Source organism: Staurois parvus, unplaced genomic scaffold, assembly GCF_062004578.1.
Source record: "Staurois parvus isolate SC_StPar_1 unplaced genomic scaffold, SC_StPar_1.0 ptg002137l, whole genome shotgun sequence".
NCBI classification, from domain to species: domain Eukaryota; kingdom Metazoa; phylum Chordata; class Amphibia; order Anura; family Ranidae; genus Staurois; species Staurois parvus.
In genome coordinates, this window is record NW_028319933.1 from 63,538 (window position 1) to 87,567 (window position 24,030).

The window sequence follows — 24,030 nt, forward strand, 5'->3', positions numbered from 1 at the left end:
AACATCCTCCACTCTTCTGGGAAGACTTTCCTCAAGATTTTGGAGGGTGTCTGTGGGGATTTATGCCCATTTGTGAGGTCAGGTCCTGATGATGGATGAGAAGACCTGGCTCACAGTCAGTGTTCCAGTTCATCCCAAAGGTGTTCAGTAGGGTTGAGGTCAGGAGTCTGGTCAGGACACTCGAGTTCCTCCACACCAAACTTCTCAAACTATGTCTGGCTTTGTACACAGGGGCATAGTCGTGGTGGAACAGAAAAGGTCCTTCACCAAACCGTTGGAGATCACTAGCACGATTGTGTGAAACATCTCCACACGTCCCCTTCCATGGACAGACCTGGACTCAATCCTTACAATCCACAATTTTGGACATCTAGTGTATATGGGCCTTTTAACTTTATTAACAAAAACGCTACTTTTCGTACAATGCCAATGTGGCTTACCGGTAAAACTCGTGTGCCAAACATCGGCAGTCGTCATCCTGATCAACACAACGGCCATTGTTTTTTTTTTTTTTTACTATAAAACAGAACGCTTCTCTAATATAAAGTACAATTAGCGTCACTGCAATACCAGTCCTGGCCAGCAGGTGAAGGTTCCCCGGCACTCTAAGGCGGGGTATATACAATCTATATACTGCACCCGTATCTGCTTCCTGTGATGCGCTCATTGAGTTTATACTGTAGGCGGGATCTAAGTCATTACTATGATATAAAGATGGACTCCCGACGTTCTCCCAGCAAGCCGCGGCGTCATCCTTCCGGGGGGGGAGGGGAGACGTCACAGTGAACGCATCTTGAGCGTTGCGCCATGATTTGTGCGGCGCGATGAGGCAGTGTTCCTCTCAGATTCGTCACTTGAACAGCCGAGTTTCGTCTTTCTGAATGTGTGCGTAACAGGACTGCAGAGACAGAGGAACAGCAGAGAGTTCACAACATTTCCCTCTTTATACACAACACAGCAATTGGCAGAGGAGGAGACTATCAATAGATGGACCTAAACAACTACAAAAAGCGCCCCTGGCGGGTGTTTACCACCATAGAAGGGAAGGGTTATCACCCCTGGCGGGTGTTTACCACCATAGAAGGGAAGGGTTAGCCCCCCTGGTGGGTGTTTACCACCATAGAAGGGCAGGGTTATCACCCCTGGCGGGTGTTTACCAGCTTAGCAGGGTAGGGCTAGCGACCTACCCTGTTGTTTACCACCATAGCAAGGAAGGGTTAGGTCCCCTGGTGGGTGTTTACCATCATAGCAAGGAAGGGTTAGCACCCCTGACCAATGTTTACCACCATAGCAAGGATGGGTTAATACCCCTGGCAGGTCTTTACCACACAAGAAAAGGGTTAGCGCCCCTGGCTGGTGTTTACCACTATAGCAGGGAAGGGTTAGCTCCCCTGGCGGGTGTTTACCGCCATACCAGGGAAGGGTTAATGTCCCTGGTGGGTGTTTACCACCATACCATGGAAGGATTAGTGTCCCTGGTGGGTGTTTACCACTATAGCAGGGAAGGGTTAGCTCCCCTGGCGGGTGTTTACCGCCATACCAGGGAAGGGTTAATGTCCCTGGTGGGTGTTTACCACCATACCGTGGAAGGATTAGTGTCCCTGGTGGGTGTTTACCACCATACCGTGGAAGGGTTAGTGTCCCTGGCTGGTGTTTACCACCATAGAAGGGAAGGGTTAGCTCCCCCTGGCACAAGTTTCACACCTTCCATTCTGACCTTGGATAATCAACATCTGCCATCTCCCTTTCCATGGTGATGGGATGGGTGGAGATATATTCTGGGGTGTCTTCCTATCACCAGTCAGAACTGAAGGCTTGGCTTGGGGGACCTAAGAACCATCTTCAATATTACGGGACGAGTCCCGACCAACAAGGGACCACCTACTGCTGACCATGAGGACACGTGAGGTGGGAGATGTTCCTACAACACGATCTAAGACAGGAGGGTCTCTACCGGCCCTTCTACATGAAGTCCCACCACTCACCTCCAATGCCGTCAGTAGGAAGTCGTAGATGCCGCCCCGGTTACTGGGGTCCATCAGGTCCTGAATAAAATGGATTTCAGCTCCTAAATGTTGTATCCTGAAATAGAAGACAATGAGATGATCACAAAACCATCCAACTGAGAGAAAAAGAAGTCCAAACAAATCCGAATCCCTTCCCGGCTATACTAACCACCAGGCAGTACTCACCAAACTGGGGCCTGGGGGCTGGAGGCAGCCCTTTGGGGCACTACTCCTCCCGCTGACACCAATGATGGGGCACTACTCCTTCCACTGATACCAACGATGGGACACTATTCCTCCCGCTGACACCAACGATGGGACACTATTCCTCCCACTGACACCAAGGATGGGGCACTACTCCTTCCGCTGATACCAACGATGGGACACTATTCCTCCCACTGACACCAACGATGGGGCACTATTCCTCCCACTGACACCAATGATGGGACACTATTCCTCTCACTGACACCAATGATGGGGCACTATTCCTCCCACTGACACCAATGATGGGGCACTATTCCTCCCACTGACACCAATGATGGGACACTATTCCCCCCACTGACACCAATGATGGGACACTATTCCTCCCACTGACACCAATGATGGGGCACTATTCCTCCCACTGACACCAATGATGGGGCACTATTCCTCCCACTGACACCAATGATGGGGCACTATTCCTCCCACTGACACCAATGATGGGGCACTATTCCTCTCACTGACACCAATGATGGGACACTATTCCTCCCACTGACACCAACGATGGGGCACTATTCCTCCCACTGACACCAGTGATGGGACGCTACAGCAGACTGATGACATCATCCCAGCCTAGACACAGTCACTGATGCTTTAGTGACCCCATTGCTGATATGATGACATTTCAGGAAATTATTTCTCAGATTTGCAGTTCCTGTGAATGACGATTACCCGGCTCGGGACACAACATAGATGAGGAGCGGCAGCAGATCGTCCATCGGGAGTTTATACTCCTCGCCCACCACACGGGACACGGTGCGCTCGATCTCCTCGTATGTCTTCAGGATGATCTCCAGCTTCTCTCTTGGGTCCACAGTGGTGCTGGAGGAGGAAAACATCGACCTCAGGATCAGCGAACAATCAGGAGAGGGGACGAGGCACGGGGACCCCGAAACATCGTACATCATACATTGTTCATCGTTCATCATACATCGTTCATCATACAACGGACATCATACATCGTTCATCATACAACGGACATCATACATCATACAACGGACATCATTCATCATACAACGGACATCATACATCATTCATCGTACATCGTTCATCATACACCGTACATCATTCATTATACATCATACAACGGACATCATTCATCATACATCGTACATCGTTCATCATACAACGGACATCATACATCGTTCATCATACAACGGACATCATACAACAGACATCATTCATCGTACATCGTTCATCGTACAACGGACATCATACAACGGACATCATACAACGGACATCATACAACGGACATCATACAACGGACATCATTCATCATACAACAGACATCATACATCATTCATCGTACATCGTTCATCATACACCGTACATCATACAACGGACATCATACAACGGACATCATACAACGGACATCATACAACGGACATCATACAACGGACATCATACAACGGACATCATTCATCATACATCGTTCATCATACATCATAAAACGGACATCATACATTGTTCATCGTTCATCATACAATGGACATCATTCATCATACAACGGACATCATACATCGTTCATCATACATCATACAACGGACATCATTCATCGTTCATCATACATCATACAACCGACATCATACATTGTTCATCGTTCATCATACAATGGACATCATTCATCATACAACAGACATCATACATCATTCATCATACATCGTTCATCATACACCGTACATCATTCATTATACATCATACAACGGACATCATACATCATTCATCATACAACATACATCATTCATCATACATCATTCATTATACATCATACATCATTCATCGTACATCATACAATGGACATCATACATCATTCATCATACAACAAACATCCTACATCATTCATCATACAACGGACATCATACATCATACAACGGACATCATATATTATTCATCATACAACGGACATCATACATCATTCATCGTACATCATACAACGAACATCATACATCATTCATCATACAACGGACATCATACATCATTCATCGTACATCATACAACGAACATCATACATCATTCATCATACAACGTACATCATACAACGAACATCATACATCATTCATCATACAACGGACATCATACATCATTCATCATACAACGGACATCATACATCATTCATCGTACATCATACAACGGACATCATACATCATTCATCATACAACAGACATCATACAACGGACATCATACATCATTCATCATACAACGGACATCATACATCATTCATCGTACATCATACAACGGACATCATACATCATTCATCGTACATCATACAAATGGACATCATACATCATTCATCGTACATCATACAACGAACATCATACATCATTCATCATACAACGGACATCATACATCATTCATCGTACATCATACAACGGACATCATACATCATTCATCATACAACAGACATCATACATCATTCATCATGCATCATTCATCATACAACAGACATCATACATCATTCATTCATCATACATCATTCATCATACAACGGACATCATACATCATTCATCATACAACGGACATCATACATCATTCATCGTACATCATACAACGGACATCATACATCATTCATCATACAACGGACATCATACATCATTCATCGTACATCATACAACGGACATCATACATCATTCATCATACAACAGACATCATACATCATTCATCGTACATCATACAACGGACATCATACATCATTCATCATGCATCATTCATCATACAACAGACATCATACATCATTCATTCATCATACATCATTCATCATACAACGGACATCATACATCATTCATCATACAACGGACATCATACATCATTCATCGTACATCATACACCGTTCATCGTACATCATACAACGGACATCATACATCATTCATCATACAAACGGACATCATACATCATTCATCATACAAACGGACATCATACATCATTCATCATACACCGTTCATCGTACATCATTCATCATACACCGTTCATCGTACATCATTCATCATTCATCATACACCGTTCATCGTACATCATTCATCATACACCGTTCATCATACATCATTCATCGTACAACATTCATCATACAACATTCATCATACAACGGACATCATACATCATACAACGGACATCATACATCATTCATCATACATCATTCATCATACATCATTCATCATACACCGTTCATCGTACATCATTCATCGTACATCATTCATCATACACCGTTCATCATACATCATTCATCGTACAACATTCATCATACAACATTCATCATACAACGGACATCATACATCATACAACGGACATCATACATCATTCATCATACATCATTCATCATACATCATTCATCATACACCGTTCATCGTACATCATTCATCATACATGCTTTTTTTCTGCATTCAAATCGCACACAAAGTCGGTGATCTGGTTGTCAGTCGTCGTTCACAGTTCCGGTTGCGGTTCTATAGTGTGAGGTGGCCCTAACCTCAGTCACACGTGTCTCCTGAACACGCACACGCCAGACACGTACAATACACTGAACCCACGGGACCCGTGTCACTTACATGATCTTCTGCAGGCACTCGGTGGCGGACTGGAAGCACTTGTGCCGCACGATGGAATATCTCTGCAAAAGAAACATCCGTTACATTGTGTTCCTGCCAACAGATGGAGATCTACAGCACACGCTGCTCCCCGACTTCTCTGTTCCAATGAAAGTCGGCCTGCAGTGTACATGTACTCACTAATGATAGAACTATTGTTGCTGGGGGAGGTCCTATGTTACTGGGGGAGGTCCTATGTTACTGGGGGGGTCAATTGTTGCTGGGGGGATCTACTGTTGAGGGAGAGGTCTATTGATCCCGGCTGCTGGGAGATCTATTCTTGCTGTTGGGGTGAATTCTTGCTGTGGTGGATCTATTGTTGTTGGGAGCTCTTTTGCTATGAGTGGGGGGTCTATTGTTGCTGAGGGAGAGCTCTATTGTTGCTGGTGGGGGTCTCTTGTTGCTGGGGGATAGGTCTATTGTTGCTGGAGGGGATCTATTGATGCTGAGGAATAGGTCTATTGTTGCTGGAGGGGATCTATTCGTGCTGCAATGGTTTATTGTTGCTGGGAATTCTTTTGTTGTGGGTGGGGGATCTATTGTTGCTGGAGGTGTCTATTGATGCTGGGAGATAGGCCTATTGTTGCTGGAATGGTTTATTCTTGCTAGGTGGATCTATTGTTGCTTGGAAGTATTTTTCTGTGGGTGGGGGGGAGAGACCTATTGTTGCTAGAGTGGGTCTATTGATGCTGGGCTAGAGGTCTATTGTTGCTGGAGGGGTCTCTTTTTGCTAGGTGGGTCTATTGTTGCTTGGAAGTCTCCTGCTGTGGGTGGGGGGTCTATTGTTGCTGGGGGAGATCTATTATTGCTGGAGGGGGATATTTATTGCTGGGGGAGAGGTTTATTGATGCTGGAGAAGGTCTATTGATGCTGGAGGGGGTCTATTGATGCTGGGGAGAGAGGTCTATTGATGCTGGAGGGGGTCTATTGAGGCTGGGGGAGAGGTCTATTGAGGCTGGGGAGAGATCTATTGTTGCTGGAGGGGGTCTATTGGTGCTGGAGGGGGTCTATTGAGGCCGTGGGAGAGGTCTATTGTTGCTGGAGGGGATCTATTGATGCTGGAGGGGGTCTATTGAGGCTGGGGAGAGGTCTATTGTTTCTGGAGGGGATCTATTGATGCCGGAGGGGGTCTTTTGAGGCTGGGGGTGAGGTCTATTGAGGCTGGGGAGAGATCTATTGTTGCTGGAGGGGGGTCTATTGATGCTGGAGGGGGGTCTATTGAGGCTGTGGGAGAGGTCTATTGTTGCTGGAGGGGGTCTACTGAGGCTGGGGGAAAGGTCTATTGATGCTGGAGAGGGTCTATTGAGGCTGGGGGAGAGGTCTATTGTTGCTGGAAGGTTTTTTTTTTTTGCTGGGAAGTCTTTTGTTACAAGTGGGGGGGTCTGTTGTTGCTGGAGGGGGTCCATTGTTTCTCGGTGGATCTATAGTTGCTGGCTGCTGGGGATCTATTTTCCTGCATTTCTTGTTATCATTGACACATTCCACACAAATTATTTAGCATCAAAAAATTATACTTTGGTTCTATATTCTCTAGAAGGAGCGTTACTGGGAGGTGGGTAGGGGGTGGAGCCAAAGGGTGGTGTTCGGAGGTGGGTAGGGGGTGGAACCAAGGGGTGGTGTTCGGTGGTGGGTAGGGGGTGGAACCAAGGGGTAGTGTTCGGAGATGGGTAGGGGGTGGAACCAAAGGGTGGTGTTCGGAGGTGGGTAGGGGGTGGAACCAAGGGGTGGTGGTTGGAGGTGGGTAGGGGGTGGAACCAAGGGGTGGTGGTTGGAGGTGGGTAGGGGGTGGAACCAACGGGTGGTGGTTGGAGGTGGGCAGGGGGTGGAACCAAGGGGTGGTGTTCGGAGGTGGGCAGGGGGTGGAACCAAGGGGTGGTGTTCGGAGGTGGGTAGGGGGTGGAACCAAGGGGTGGTGTTCGGAGGTGGGCAGGGGGTGGAACCAAGGGGTGGTGGTTGGAGGTGGGTAGGGGGTGGAACCAACGGGTGGTGTTCGGAGGTGGGTAGGGGGTGGAACCAAGGGGTGGTGTTCACAGGTGGGTAGAAGGTGGAACCAAGGGGTGGTGTTCGGAGGTGGGTAGGGGGTGGAACCAAGGGGTGGTGTTCGGAGGTGGGCAGGGGGTGGAACCAAGGGGTGGTGTTCGGAGGTGGGCAGGGGGTGGAACCAAGGGGTGGTGTTCGGAGGTGGGCAGGGGGTGGAACCAAGGGGTGGTGTTCGAAGGTGGGTAGGGGGTGGAACCAACGGGTGGTGTTCGGAGGTGGGTAGGGGGTGGAACCAAGGGGTGGTGTTCACAGGTGGGCAGGGGATGGAACCAAGGGGTGGTGTTCACAGGTGGGTAGGGGGTGGAACCAAGGGGTGGTGTTCGGAGGTGGGTAGGGGGTGGAACCAAGGGGTGGTGTTCAGAGGTGGGTAGGGGGTGGAGCCAAAGGGTGGTGTTTGGAGGTGGGTAGGGGGTGGAGCCAAAGGGTGCTAGAAAGGGGGGAGTTCCTGCAAAGCCCTGAGTGTAACCAATAGGAGTTCAGTAGCACGTGACGCTGGAGCTCACTAGAGCTTTCAGCCAATCCAGCAGCAAAGGTGGCCGGTCCGACACATTTTGCCCCTCCCCTCCCGCTTTAAGCCTGCCCATTGGCCCGCCCATGCACATGACTATAAATGAGGTTCATCCTGGGGACCACATCTGGGTCCCCATTGGATGAAGCAGTTGGGTATAAATGGCGCATTGGGTGGGGAAGAACAGAAGAAGCCGACTAAAGCCCCAGTTTGGGGCGGAGCTGACCTTCAACCCTCATTAGTCCAGACCCGGCCATGGAACGCCCTGCCCCCCCATGCAGGCAATGTGCCCCCCCCCATGCAGGCAATGTGCCCCCCCCCCATGCCGGCTCTCACCTTTGTCCGCGGGTTGGGGACTGGCATTGCCCGCGGGCCACTGAGAACATTCCGGCTCCTCCGCACACCCCGGGCGTCAGACGGCGATGAGGGCGTCAAAAGCTTTTTTTTTGGTTGGTTTTAGAATAAATGTTTATTGGAGGAATAATGTCAGGAACGTTCCATGCAGAAAACGGACGCAAAACACGCCAAGCGGCCGCATGCTGCGCTGCTCACGTTAGCTGCAAGGGGATCGCCAGTTTTGTTAAAGACAAAGCCATGCCGAATACGCCCCCTTCCATGAAAGGCGTGGCCTTGTCCGCTTATTGGTCGCCTTCCCTGGTCCTTCCCCCACCCCTAGGTTTCATGACATAAAATCATTTAAACCCAGTGACATCATCGCTGGGTCTCTGTGCTTCTCTATGCAATGCAAGCAGATCATGGCTGGTGGGAGGGGCCGGCAGGGGGCTATAAATAGCTTCCTGACAATGTCACAGTACTCTTGTGGGCGGAGTTATGCAAATATCAAAATGCCTTGATAGGTGGGTGTCGGTCTTTAGGAGTGGGCGTTCCTAAGCAGAGTGTATTTGCATAGGTAACACCCACGTGTAAAGCTGAGCCTCTGTGATTGAAAGAACCAAAACCCAAGGACTGAAAGGGGTGGGGCCAGGGACAGTTAGGCTGGGGAGGAAAGGGCTAAGATGATGCTGGATGACCACCTGAACTCTGCGTCACTCACTCCCGACCCCTGAGCTCTGCGTCACTCACTCCCGACCCCTGAGCTCTGCGTCACTCACTCCCGACCCCTGAGCTCTGCGTCACTCACTCCCGACCCCTGAGCTCTGCGTCACTCACTCCCGACCCCTGAGCTCTGCGTCACTCACTCCCGACCCCTGAGCTCTGCGTCACTCACTCCCGACCCTGAGCTCTGCGTCACTCACTCCCGACCCCTGAGCTCTGCGTCACTCACTCCCGACCCTGAGCTCTGCGTCACTCACTCCCGACCCCTGAACTCTGCGTCACTCACTCCTGACCCTGAGCTCTGCGTCACTCACTCCCGACCCCTGAGCTCTGCGTCACTTACTCCCGACCCCTGAACTCTGCGTCACTTACTCCCGACCCCTGAGCTCTGCGTCACTTACTCCCGACCCCTGAGCTCTGCGTCACTTACTCCCGACCCCTGAGCTCTGCGTCACTCACTCCCGACCCCTGAGCTCTGCGTCACTCACTCCCGACCCCTGAGCTCTGCGTCACTCACTCCCGACCCTGAGCTCTGCGTCACTCACTCCCGACCCCTGAGCTCTGCGTCACTCACTCCCGACCCTGAGCTCTGCGTCACTCACTCCCGACCCCTGAACTCTGCGTCACTCACTCCTGACCCTGAGCTCTGCGTCACTCACTCCCGACCCCTGAGCTCTGCGTCACTTACTCCCGACCCCTGAACTCTGCGTCACTTACTCCCGACCCCTGAGCTCTGCGTCACTTACTCCCGACCCCTGAGCTCTGCGTCACTCACTCCCGACCCCTGAGCTCTGCGTCACTCACTCCCGACCCCTGAGCTCTGCGTCACTCACTCCCGACCCCTGAGCTCTGCGTCACTCACTCCCGACCCCTGAGCTCTGCGTCACTCACTCCCGACCCCTGAACTCTGCATCACTCACTCCCGACCCCTGAACTTTGTGTCACTCACTCCCGACCCCTGAACTCTGCATCACTCACTCCCGACCCCTGAACTTTGTGTCACTCACTCTCGACCCCTGAGCTCTGTGTCACTCACTCCCGACCCCTGAACTCTCACGTGTGTCATAGCTTAGTGAATTGCACCTGAACTAGTTATAGAGCAGAAGACTCACAGCATACATAGTATAAGCGGGAGGAGGCGGGGCTTAGTCATTATTACTAGTACCCATCACATACAGTAGGTACCAGAGCATCCGTTACCTAGGTGACAGGTACTCTTTAGTCGATACATTATGGAAGGCATTGGTCACTGTATGGAACATACAGGCCAAACAGGCACATGCTTTGGGCACCACATATTCCGGGGCAGCACAGGATCAGGTTATATTGTATTCATAGGAAAGGAATGAAAAGGGAACGTCTCTGAATTAGGAAAGAAACGTGGCAAGTAAGACCTCAGAACTGAACACGACACGTGGAGACGCTCCCAGCCTGAGGACCTTCTCTGTAGACGTCAATGACAACCACAACCACATGACACCATAATACGTAGATGTATGCAGCATGCCAGGAAACGCACATCTCTCCCTTACCTGATTGGTCGTCAGTTTCACTTCTTTAAGAGGCCACAGCTGCCTAGAGAAGAGAGAACAAACACGAAAAAAACCCCCCATGGGTGAAATGTGTAAATGATGGTGGACAAGATAGATGGACTATAGGTCTGTGAAGCCCCGACCGTCACACCTTGGTGGACATTCCGTCTCATTACCATGGAGTTCACCCCAACTTGCAGCTATAACATCCTCCATTCTCCTGGGAAGACCTTCCGCAAGATGTTGGAGGGTGTCTGTGGGAATTTGTGCCCATTTGTGAGATTGGATGAGAAGAACTGGATCACCGTTGGCATTCATTTCAAAGGTCTTCAGTAGGATTGAGGTCAGGGCTCTGTGCAGGACACTCGAGTTCCTCCACCCCAAACTGGTCAAACCGTGTCTTTATGGAGCTGGCTTTGTACACAGGGGTACCGTCATGGTGGAACAGAAAAGGGTCTTCACCAAACTGAGACTAGCAGGTTGAGCTGTCTCACATCCTGTTTCAAAACCATGGACATTAATATGGAGCTGCACCTCATTCTAAAACCACGGCCATTGATATGGAGTGTCTCCCCCTCCCCCCATTGCAAGAACACGTCATTATATATGATATGAAGTTGTTCTCAACTCCAAACCCATGGTCAATAATATGATGGTGCCCCCCCGCCCTTTTCCAAAACCATGGTCATTAATATGGAGTTCCCTCAATTCCAAAACCATGACCAATAATAGAGAGTGGCCCCTCCTTTGTGGCTAGGACATCCTCCACTCTTCTGGGATGACTTTCCACAATTTTTGGAGTGTCTGTGGGAATTTTTCCCCATTTGTTTGGTCAGGTACTAAGGTTGGTTGAGGAAACCTGGCTCATAAATGTTCGAATTTCTCCCAAAGGTGTTCAGTAGGGTTGAGGTCAGGGCTCTGTGCAGGACACTCAAGTTCCTCCAAACTGGTCAAACCTGGCTCACAAATGTTCGAATTCCTCTCAAAGGTGTTCCATAGGGTTGAAGTCAGGGCTTTGTGAAGGACACTTAGTTTCCTCCACACCAAACTGGTCAAACCATGTCTTTATGGAGCTGGCTTTGTACACAGGGCACCATCATGGTGGAACAGAAAAGGTTCTTCACCAAACTTTTGGCCATCCTATTCTATAACCATGGCCAATAATATGGCGTTGGTCCTACTTTCTGGCTATAACATCCTCCACTCTTCTGGGAGGACTTTTCACAAGATGTTGGAGGGTGTCTGTGGGAATTTGTGAGGTCAGATACTAAGGTTGGATGAGAAGACCTGGCTCACAGTCAGTGTTCCAATTCATCCCAAAGGTGTTCAGTAGGGTTGAGGTCAGGGCTCTTTGCAGGACGCTCGAGTTCCTCCAAACCAATGGTCAAACCTGCTCACAAATGTTCGAATTCCTCTCAAAGGTGTTCCATAGGGTTGAAGTCATGTGAAGGACACTTAGCTTCCTCCACACCAAACTGGTCAAACCATGTCTTTTTGGAGCTGGCTTTGTACATAGGGGCACAGTTACGCTGGAACAGAAAAGGGTCTTCACCAAACTGTCACCACACGTTTGGAAGTGTACCCTTCAATGGAAACATCTGAACTCAAACATTTGGAGGGGATAGATAGATAGATAGATAGATAGATAGATAATATGACCAATCTTGTGGATATTCCATTCCCAAATCATGTCCATTAATATGGAACTGAACCTCATTTGTGGCTACAACATCCACCAGTCTTCTGGGAAGGCTTTCCACAAGATTGGCTCTGTGGGGATTTGTACTTATTTGTGAGGTCGGGTATTGATATTGGACAAGAAGACCTGGTTCAATATTGTCAATCATCTCAAAGGTGTTCAGTAGGGTTGAGGGCAGGGACCTGTTCTCCACCCCAAACTGGTCAATGCATGTCTTTATGGAGCTGGCTTTACGCACAGGGGCACAAGGGCCGAGATAGATAAATGGATAGATAGGAAAGACAGATAGGTACCTTTGCACATCCAGGAACTCCAGCAGCTTGGTGTCAGTCAGGTGACCCAGGCGGACTATACCCTGCCAGTAGAGGGTATCCTCCTGTTCGTGGTAGAGCATGTACAGCATGAAGAGGTCAGGGTGGAATCGGGGGAGGATGGCGGGGAGGATCACAGTATGAGAATTCAGATCATCACTAGAAATAGGAAATTAGACACAGTTGAGTCTTTCCTCAGAGAAGTGACATCTCAGTTCTGGTCAATCATTAGTGGGAGAGAAGTCCTATAGTAAGCTATATATATTGTCGCTCACCTCAGTTCCTCCTCCGGAACCCCAGGGCTTGTCTGACGTTCCTTCTCAGCTTTCATGGCCATTAATGTTCTGCAAATAATAAAATCATCAGAAGTTCAGTACTTCCGTCCCTGGGAACGGCTCAGCTGTCCATGGCTCTAATGGTCTGTCCCGGGAATGACGAAAGATGCTACCTGAAAAACTCCCAGATCTTTTTGGCGTAGTGCTTGATTTCCTCCTGTGCCATGTCCAACAGATGGAGATTGGCCCCCGATCCAGAGTATGTAGCCTGAAATGTTCCATGCAGCACCTTCAGGAGCACCTTCAGCGGGTGGGGAGAGAAGTTGAATGCCTGAAAGCAAACAGATGTTTATGTTTAGAGGGGAAATTTGAGGGGAAGAGGACTTTTGCTAGGCGGAGTTGATTTGGAGGGGGGAAGATTTATGTTTAGAGGGGGGATTTGATCTGGGAGGGGGGGTTGGTGGGGGCTAAGATTTTTGCTGGGTTGGGATTTTGGCGGGGAAGAGGGAATTTTTGTCTGGGAAGAACATTGGCTTGCAAAGAGAACTGATGCTTGGGGGGTTAAAGTGCAGTTTAGTACTGCATTTTTTATTGTGGGGGGGTGGGGGTGCCATTTGGCATCTTTGCCCTGGCCACTAGATGACCTTGGTGGGTTTGATACCTACACCAATCTCTGTTTAAATAACCCCAAATATTTCTTTAGCCAAGGATTGCCTAGTTACAGCCGTGTTTCAATTATCGAAGGCCCAGAAAGGTGCCAACTATACTCACCGACATCTCAGTTCTGGTCCCTGGGACAGTTAATCTCTCCTAAAATCCTTCTTAGTCCCCCCCCCCCCAGTGACCAGGGCGTCCTGGCCAGACTCCAGCGCACTTAACGAATTGGCGCACCAAAACACCACCTCTAATTATGCAAGGGCCGTCCATTCACGGCTCACCAAATGACTTATTGAGTTACTGTGGGTGGCCATAACTCTGCCCCCAATCCAGTCTAGTGCCTCTGGGGGCGAGGATTGTGCTATTTGGGGCGTGTCTTAGAGTGCAATAAGTGCTTCCAGCTGGTATATTGTGTGGACTGGCTGGTACTTCTTGTTCTCACTGAGATGAGGGAAGGAAGATGTTATCCTCACCATATAGAAAACCACCAGAGAGAAGGTGGGGGGTTCCGGCATCACCAAGGGATGTATAGTATCTGTGACTGAATCGCTTCTCAGCCTTTTGGCTAATATCAAGTGTAGTATCTGTTCTTATCAGTGTCCAGTAGGGGCGCTCCACCATCATTCCTGCTTTGCGGGGATGATTGGTTGTATAGTACCCCTGCTGGTAGGATGGGGGTCCTGATGGCTAGTACCGGCTGGAACAGAAACCGAGGCGCCCACAGGCTGCTGGGGCCCGGGAGTAATTCCCGCTGGAAAACCGGAGGGGCCCAGTTCTTTCTGATTTGAACGGATCTACCTTGTCTGGTCAGGGGCCGGGGAGGCAGAAAGTCCACGAACCAGTGCCCCCTGAGAGTGGTCACCTCAGGGGTGCTCTTAGTAACACTTGGGTGTGGGACCCCAACGTGTGAAACGTGCACATGGTCACTGTTTCAACACTTTTACTGCACAGCGCCCTCAGGACCAGGCCTTTTGGCTAAGTCCTGGGCAATTTTTGCTACGGGCCTCAGGGCCTGGTCAGTGCACAATTGCACGGCCACTTATTTATTTATTTAATTTATTTTTCCTCCCACGTTTGTCACTTTTCACTTTTGTGTGTGTTTTCTTTCTCACAGGATGGAGGGTGTGGGTCCTCGGGCCTTCCCTGAAGTCTAGGGGGAGGATGTGTGGCCTTTTGGTTCCTTCCTCCCCTGTCCCTAGAGGGTTTTCTCTTCGGGAGAACCCCCTGACCAAGTACTGAGTGGCTGGCTTCGGCAGGCCACAAGGAACGGGGTCCGCCAGGCCTTTCAGCCAGGCGGACCACATGGGAACCTTGTCCCTGTCAGGAGCTTCGTGCCCCGGGGGATCAGGGTAGAGGTCCATCCCCTTCGGGGGAAGGACAAAGCACACCCCTAAGTGCACTTCTTTGTGTGGTGTTTTGCACGTTTTTTGTGAACACTTACGGGTTTTTCATTTTTTCGCACATTCGCGGACTTAAAAAAAAAAATCTGTGACTGAATAGCCGGCCTGATTTGTCTTTGTTTGGGACTTTGTTTCGTCATGTCCTCTTCCTTACCTTCTCTACAAAGACGACCAGATAAAGCTGACCAGTATTAAGGTCATGTCCCCTTCCTTACCTTCTCTACCATGTAGACCGAGTAAAGCTGACCAGTATTAACGTCATGTCCCCTTCCTTACCTTCTCTACAAAGAAGACCGAGTAAAGCTGACCAGTATTAAGGTCATGTCCCCTTCCTTACCTTCTCTACAAAGAAGACCGAGTAAAGCTGACCAGTATTAAGGTCATGTCCCCTTCCTTACCTTCTCTACCATGTAGACCAGGTACAGCTGACCAGTATTAACGTCATGTCCCCTTCCTTACCTTCTCTACAAAGAAGACCGAGTAAAGCTGACCAGTATTAAGGTCATGTCCCCTTCCTTACCTTCTCTACAAAGAAGACCGGGTAAAGCTGACCAGTATTAAGGACATGTCCCCTTCCTTACCTTCTCTAGGAAGAAGAACGAGTAAAGCTGACCAGTATTAAGGTCATGTCCCCTTCCTTACCTTCTCTAGGAAGAAGAACGAGTAAAGCTGACCAGTATTAAGGTCATGTCCCCTTCCTTACCTTCTCTACAAAGAAGACCGGGTAAAGCTGACCAGTATTAAGGTCATGTCCCCTTCCTTACCTTCTCTACAAAGAAGACCGAGTAAAGCTGACCAGTATTAAGGACATGTCCCCTTCCTTACCTTCTCTAGGAAGAAGAACGAGTAAAGCTGACCAGTATTAAGGTCATGTCCCCTTCCTTACCTTCTCTAGGAAGAAGAACGAGTAAAGCTGACCAGTATTAAGGTCATGTCCCCTTCCTTACCTTCTCTACAAAGAAGACCGGGTAAAGCTGACCAGTATTAAGGTCATGTCCCCTTCCTTACCTTCTCTACAAAGAAGACCGAGTAAAGCTGACCAGTATTAAGGTCATGTCCCCTTCCTTACCTTCTCTAGATACACCTGGAAGGCCTCTGGCTCCTTCTTGAGATTCAAGTTCTTCAACATATCCTCCATCTTCTCTGACTCATCCTCAGTTTCTCCCCTGCAATTATCAGAAAGCGTGTCGTAGTCGTATCACCTCGTTCAAACCTTCTCATAAATCAAAATCTGCTGTCTTGTGTATGTTGGTTTGTACAGATCTGCACTGGAGGAAAGCTCAGTATTGAGAAGAGGGAGGAGTGGAGGGTCAACGTAAGATCCTTCGGGGGACAGACGGATGTGAATGGGTCATTGATCTCTGTAAAGTGTGGCAGTGCCACCCAAATGAGTAAAATAATTAAACCACAGAAGACGTACCCGACACTACGACAACCAACTGACCTTCATGTCATAGGTCAATGGACTCCTAGTTCTGCATTGTGGCACCTCCCCTTCTTTCTTTAGGTTACATTGTATGGTTGCTGGTTTGTAATCTGAGACTAGAAGAGGATTTATCAACCTTCAACATGGAGGAACCCTTGAAATCACCTTCAAGTCTCTCAGGGAATCATTGTGATAGTTACATATCTACAGGTTGTAGAAAGTCCCTTACATTGGGGGTCAGTGGGAAGAATGTCCCTTACATTGGGGGTCAGTGGGAAGAATGTCCCTTACATTGGTGGTCAGTGGGAAGAATGTCCCTTACATTGGGGGTCAGTGGGAAGAATGTCCCTTACATTGGGGGTCAGTGAGAAGAATGTCCCTTACATTGGGGGTCAGTGGGAAGAATGTCCCTTACATTGGGGGTCAGTGAGAAAAATGTCCCTTACATTGGGGGTCAGTGGGAAGAATGTTCCTTACATTGGAGGTCAGTGGGAAGAATGCCCCTTACATTGGGGGTCAGTGGGAAGAATGTCCCTTACATTGGGGGTCAGTGGGAAGAATGTCCCTTACATTGGGGGTCAGTGGGAAGAATGTCCCTTACATTGGGGGTCAGTGGGAAGAATGTCCCTTACATTGGGGGTCAGTGGGAAGAATGTTCCTTACATTGGTGGTCAGTGGGAAGAATGTCCCTTACATTGGGGGTCAGTGGGAAGAATGTCCCTTACATTGGGGGTCAGTGGGAAGAATGTCCCTTACATTGGGGGTCAGTGGGAAGAATGTCCCTTACATTGGGGGTCAGTGGGAAGAATGTCCCTTACATTGGGGGTCAGTGGGAAGAATGTCCCTTACATTGGTGATCAGTGGGAAGAATGCTCCTTACATTGGAGGTCAGTGAGAAGAATGTCCCTTACATTGGTGATCAGTGGGAAGAATGTCCCTTACATTGGGGGTCAGTGGGAAGAACGTCCCTTACATTGGGGGGTCAGTGGGAAGAATGTCCCTTACATTGGTGATCAGTGGGAAGAATGTCCCTTACATTGGGGGTCAGTGGGAAGAATGTCCCTTACATTGGTGATAAGTGGGAAGAATGTCCCTTACATTGGTGATCAGTGGGAAGAATGTCCCTTACATTGGGGGTCAGTGGGAAGAATGTCCCTTACATTGGGGGTCAGTGGGAAGAATGTCCCTTACATTGGGGGTCAGTGGGAAGAATGTTCCTTACATTGGTGATCAGTGGGAAGAATGTCCCTTACATTGGGGGGTCAGTGGGAAGAATGTCCCTTACATTGGGGGTCAGTGGGAAGAATGTCCCTTACATTGGGGGTCAGTGGGAAGAATGTCCCTTACATTGGTGATCAGTGGGAAGAATGTCCCTTACATTGGAGGTCAGTGGGAAGAACGTCCCTTACATTGGGGGTCAGTGGGAAGAATGTCCCTTACATTGGTGGTCAGTGGGAAGAATGTCCCTTACATTGGTGATCAGTGGGAAGAATGTCCCTTACATTGGGGGGTCAGTGGGAAGAATGTTCCTTACATTGGGGGTCAGTGGGAAGAATGTCCCTTACATTGGTGATCAGTGGGAAGAATGTCCCTTACATTGGGGGTCAGTGGGAAGAATGTCCCTTACATTGGTGATCAGTGGGAAGAACGTCCCTTACATTGGAGGTCAGTGGGAAGAATGTCCCTTACATTGGGGATCTGTGGGAAGAATGTCCCTTACATTGGTGATCAGTGGGAAGAATGTCCCTTACATTGGGGGTCAGTGGGAAGAATGTCCCTTACATTGGTGATCAGTGGGAAGAATGTCCCTTACATTGGGGGTCAGTGGGAAGAATGTCCCTTACATTGGGGATCAGTGGGAAGAATGTCCCTTACATTGGGGATCTGTGGGAAGAATGTCCCTTACATTGGTGGTCAGTGGGAAGAATGTCCCTTACATTGGGGGGTCAGTGGGAATAATGTCCCTTACATTGGGGGTCAGTGGGAAGAATGTCCCTTACATTGGGGGTCAGTGGGAAGAATGTCCCTTACATTGGGGGTCAGTGGGAAGAATGTCCCTTACATTGGGGGGTCAGTGGGAAGAACGTCCCTTACATTGGGGGTCAGTGGGAAGAATGTCCCTTACATTGGGGGGTCAGTGGGAAGAATGTCCCTTACATTGGGGGGTCAGTGGGAGGAATGTCCCTTACATTGGGGGGTCAGTGGGAAGAATGTCCCTCACATTGGGGGTCAGGGTTGGTATGAGTCCCTGTAATGGGCACAGACGTTGTGCAGATTTGGGTGTTCAGCAGATAGAACTCACCAAGACAGAGGGAAGGTTTGGGGTGGAGTGGCCCTTTAATATCGGTGTAGTCCCAGGATCGAGTCCCGTCTTGTGGGAAATGATCTCAGCGGATGGTCGGGATGCAGAGAACTGATTTTAGAGACACGGCTGAGGAAACCCCCCAACCCCATAGATAGGGCCACCCATGGATGACCCAACTTACAGATTGCAGCACAGGTACTCCTGAGGTCTCTGGATTTTCTTGCTGGACTTGGTGTGAAATCCCAGGAAAGATTCCTCCATTTCTCGGTTACAGCCGGATTCCAGGAATCTCTGGAACTCTTCGAATATCCCTGGCCAGCGCTTCTCCACCGGAAACGTCCCGACACCGAACTGGCTGCCGAACAGAAGAGGAGGGAACATGGATGAGACTGATAGGCAGGTCTGAAGTCACACACAGATTCGTATTGTAGGGGGGTGTCTGACCAGGTCTGTTACTGAGTGCTGACTACTGAATGCACTGGGTCAAACTCTGGTGCCTATTGGATGGCACACTTGTATTTATTTCACCCATCAAGGCATTTTGATATTTGCATAACTCCTCCCATGAGCCAGCCCACCTCTTGCATCAGGACTGAGGGCTCATGAGAGGAGTATTGAGGAAGGGTGCTGGGATGTTTTCAGGGAGCTATGTACAGCACCCTTCTGGCTCCTTCCACCAGCCATGATCTGCCTGAAATGCATAGGGAAGCACAGACACCCAGTGATGCTATCACTGGGTCTAATTTAAAGTATTTAACAAAAATATGGCTCCCAGCCAATGTGTTAAAAAGACAGCAGCGTTGTCAGTTTACAGGGGAGTGTGAGATGGACTAGCAGATTTAACTACACTAACAACTTGAAGCCAAACTCCAGCTAATACTTTATAACAGCAAACAGTTTTTTTATTATTTTAGGGATAAAGGTTTTACAGAAATAAAGAGCTGATCATTGTAAGCGCCCCTGTCAGTGGTAAATGATGTGTTCCATCCCTGTAAACTGATACATATGGAAGAGAGTTGTTCTTTTGAAAAAAAAACAGACTTACTGGCAGGATCACCAGGTGAAACCAAAGGATAGAAATCCTCAAAAGGAAACTAATGCAGCCGCCACATCTAAGCACTGGTAAGCTGCAACATAATAATGTATATATTCTGGGAGTGCCTGGTGCAGACATCACATCTGGTGTGCAGTGCGGAGCAGCAGGAAGGTGAGTGGGGTCCTGACTGCAGAGGAGCAACTAGCAGAGAGCACACGTGATGTGCAACATGAGAATGCTATAGCAGAAGGTGAGCGGGGACTGGAGAGAGAGGACTGAGCGGCAGAGGATCAGCAGAGCTGGGCGGCCGGAGCAAGAGAAATTAGCAGATGTGACATGTGGTGCACGAGCTGGGGGTTACTAGTGAGTGACAGATCAGCTAAGCTGGGGGTTACTACTGAGTGAAGGATCGGCAGAGCTGGGGGTTACTACTGAGTGAAGGATCAGCAGAGCTAGGGGTTACTACTGAGTGACGGATCGGCTGAGCTGGGGGTTACTACTGAGTGAAGGATCAGCAGAGCTGGGGGTTACTACTGAGTGAAGGATCAGCTGAGCTGGGGGTTACTACTGAGTGAAGGATCAGCTGAGCTGGGGGTTACTACTGAGTGAAGGATCAGCTGAGCTGGGGGTTACTACTGAGGGAAGGATCAGCAGAGCTGGGGGTTACTACTGAGTGAGGGATCGGCAGAGCTGGGGGTTACTACTGAGTGAAGGATTGGCTGAGCTGGGGGTTACTACTGAGTGACAGATTGGCAGAGCTGGGGGTTACTACTGAGTGAAGGATCGGCTGAGCTGGGGGTTACTGCTGAGTGAAGGATCGGCTGAGCTGGGGGTTACTACTGAGTGAAGGATCAGCAGAGCTGGGAGTTACTACTGAGTGAAGGATCAGCTGAGCTGGGGGTTACTACTGAGTGAGGGATCAGCAGAGCTGGGGGTTACTACTGAGTGAGGGATCGGCAGAGCTGGGGGTTACTACTGAGTGAAGGATCGGCCGAGCTGGGGGTTACTACTGAGTGACAGATTGGCAGAGCTGGGGGTTACTACTGAGTGAAGGATCGGCTGAGCTGGGGGTTACTACTGAGTGACAGATCGGCAGAGCTGGGGGGTACTACTGAGGGAAGGATCGGCAGAGCTGGGGGGTACTACTGAGGGAAGGATCGGCAGAGCTGGGGGTTACCAGGAGAACGGTACTTGCCTGACTGCATTGTGCCAAGTGTAAAGTTTGGTGGAGGGGGATTATGGTGTGGGGGGGGTTTTCAGGGGTTGGGCTTGGCCCCCTAGTTTCAGTGAAGGGAACTCTTAAGGCGACATTTTGGACAATTTCATGCTCCCAACTTTGTGGGAGGAGTTTGGGGATGGCCCCTTCCTGTTCCAACATGACTGCCCACCAGTGCACAAAGCAAGGTCCATAAAGACATGGAGGAGCCGGTTTGGGGTGGAGGAACCTGACTGTCCTGCACAGAGTCCTGACCTCAACCCCATAGAACACCTTTGGGATGAATTAGAGCGGAGACTGCGAGCCAGGCCCCCTCCCCCGACATCAGTGCCTGACCTGACAAATGTGCTTCTGGAAGAATGGTCCAACCTTCCCATAGACACCCTCCTAAACCTTGTGGACGGCCTTCCCAGAAGAGTTGAAGCTGTTATAGCTGCAAAGGGCGGGGCCAACTCAATATTGAACCCTACGGGCTAAGACTGGGGGGCCATTAAAGGTCATGTGTGTGGGAAGGGCGGGGCCAACTCAATATTGAACCCTACAGACTGAGACTGGGGGGCCATTAAAGGTCATGTGCATGGAAAGGGCGGGGCCAACTCAATATTGAACCCTATGGACTAAGACTGGGGGGCCATTAAAGGTCATGTGCGGGGAAAGGGCGGGGCCAACTCAATATTGAACCCTATGGACTAAGACTGGGGGGCCATTAAAGGTCATGTGTGTGGAAAGGGCGGGGCCAACTCAATATTGAACCCTACAGACTGAGACTGGGGGGCCATTAAAGGTCATGTGTGTGGGAAGGGCGGGGCCAACTCAATATTGAACCCTACGGACTAAGACTGGGGGGCCATGAAAGGTCATGTGTGTGGGAAGTCCGGGGGCCCAATACTGGGGGCAATATAGTGCACATCATATAATCTGGTAGCCGAGTGCTGGGCTGTGTTGGCCATCATACAATTTACATTCAATCGCTGAAATGTCAGATATGATCTTTGCTGAGTGCCATGCACAGTCCTTCATTGCTGACGTCCCTGGAAATGCTGAGCGCCTGGCTGATTCTGCTTTATATACTTCCGGAGTTCATGTGTCCTTGTTCTGGATCAGTGACTCAGGAAGTTCTGACGCCTCTATCAGCATGACAGCCAGGAAAGTGGTATTTCCGGAGGAGAGCTCAGCAATGGCAATCTCATACTTTCTTGGTTCGGCGTTCCTCGGACAGCGACTTACTATCTCCTCTTCATGAATTCATCCTGGAAGTCGCTGGCGGTGCTGAGGACTCCCTGGGTCTGGAGGCCGTAGTTGGTGGACTTGCTGAAGGTCCCCACAAGAGTGAATCCGTTGGTGAATGTTAGCTTTCCCTAAGAAGAGATATGAAAATAAGTCAATGACGTCTTATTATAACCGACACAGACTGACAGACAGGGACTGAGGGACCGGGACTGAGGGACCGGGACTGAGGGACAGGGACTGAGGGACAGGGACTGAGGGACAGGGACCAGGACTGAGGGACAGGGACCGGGACCAGGACTGAGGGACAGGGACCGGGACTGAGGGACAGGGACCAGGACTGAGGGACAGGGACTGAGGGACAGGGACCGGGACCGGGACTGAGGGACAGGGACTGAGGGACAGGGACCGGGACTGAGGGACCGGGACCGCAGAATACCAAGATATGGCTGCCCAAACTGACTGCACCGCCACCATGCTTTACAGTTGACACAGGACAGTCCTGGTGGGAAGCTGGGGACCTAATCCATGCCTTCTGCATGCCTAGACTTCTGGTTTGTTTTCTGGTAATCCATGTATTTTGCCTGCCCTGACTTCTGGCATGTTCCTAGTAGTACATGTTTGCTGCCTGCTCTGACCTCTGATGTGTTCCTCTTACTCCATGCCCTCTGCATGCTTTGATTTCTGGCTTGTTTTCTAGTAATCCATGTCTGTTGCCTGCCCTGACCCCTGGCATGTTCCTAGTAATCCGTGTCTGTTGCCTGCCCTGACCCCTGGCATGTTCCTAGTAATCCGTGTCTGTTGCCTGCCCTGACCCCTGGCATGTTCCTAGTAATCCGCGTCTGTTGCCTGCCCTGACCCCTGGCATGTTCCTAGTAATCCGTGTCTGTTGCCTGCCCTGACCTCTTGCATGTTGTTAGTAATCCGTGTCTGCTGCCTGCCCTGACCTCTTGCATGTTCCTAGTAATCCGTGTTTGTTGCCTGCCCTGATCTCTGGCATGTTCCTAGTAATCCGTGTCTGTTGCCTGCCCTGATCTCTGGCATGTTCCTAGTAATCCGTGTCTGATGCCTGCCCTGATCTCTGGCATGTTTCTAGTAATCCGTGTCTGCTGCCTGCCCTGACCTCTTGCATGTTCCTAGTAATCCATGTCTGTTGCCTGCCCTGACCTCTTGCATGTTCCTAGTAATCCGTGTCTGTTGCCTGCCCTGACCTCTGGCATGTTCCTAGTAATCCCTGTCTGTTGCCTGCCCTGACCTCTGGCTTGTTCCTAGTAATCCGTGTCTGTTGCCTGCCCTGACCTCTGGCATGTTCCTAGTAATCCGTGTCTGCTGCCTGCCCTGACCTCTGGCATGTTCCTAGTAATCCATGTCTGTTGCCTGCCCTGACCTCTGGCATGTTCCTAGTAATCCGTGTCTGCTGCCTGCCCTGACCTCTGGCATGTTCCTAGTAATCCGTGTCTGTTGCCTGCCCTGACCTCTTGTATGTTCCTAGTAATCCGT

General features: G+C 49.8%; 1 protein-coding gene and 1 pseudogene across 1 annotated transcript in view; one reads left to right on the forward strand and one right to left on the reverse strand.

Annotated features, from left to right (window-relative positions):
* Positions 1–374: 374 nt before the first annotated feature.
* The window catches only part of LOC149432630 (ALS2 C-terminal-like protein), a 35,872-nt gene continuing 12,216 nt past the window's right edge, over positions 375–24,030 (reverse strand). The window contains exons 9-20 of the mRNA XM_089665116.1: positions 22,531–22,661; positions 19,233–19,406; positions 16,390–16,486; positions 13,437–13,594; positions 13,264–13,332; positions 12,971–13,147; positions 10,979–11,021; positions 8,727–8,828; positions 5,804–5,865; positions 2,937–3,086; positions 1,986–2,082; positions 375–898 (exon numbers count right to left, since the gene is read on the reverse strand). Coding sequence (XP_089521242.1) covers positions 851–898; positions 1,986–2,082; positions 2,937–3,086; positions 5,804–5,865; positions 8,727–8,828; positions 10,979–11,021; positions 12,971–13,147; positions 13,264–13,332; positions 13,437–13,594; positions 16,390–16,486; positions 19,233–19,406; positions 22,531–22,661 — 1,308 coding nt within the window. The 3' untranslated portion in view covers positions 375–850. The remainder of the gene's footprint in view (positions 899–1,985; positions 2,083–2,936; positions 3,087–5,803; positions 5,866–8,726; positions 8,829–10,978; positions 11,022–12,970; positions 13,148–13,263; positions 13,333–13,436; positions 13,595–16,389; positions 16,487–19,232; positions 19,407–22,530; positions 22,662–24,030) is intronic.
* On the forward strand, positions 14,466–14,583 carry LOC149432631 (U2 spliceosomal RNA; annotated as a pseudogene).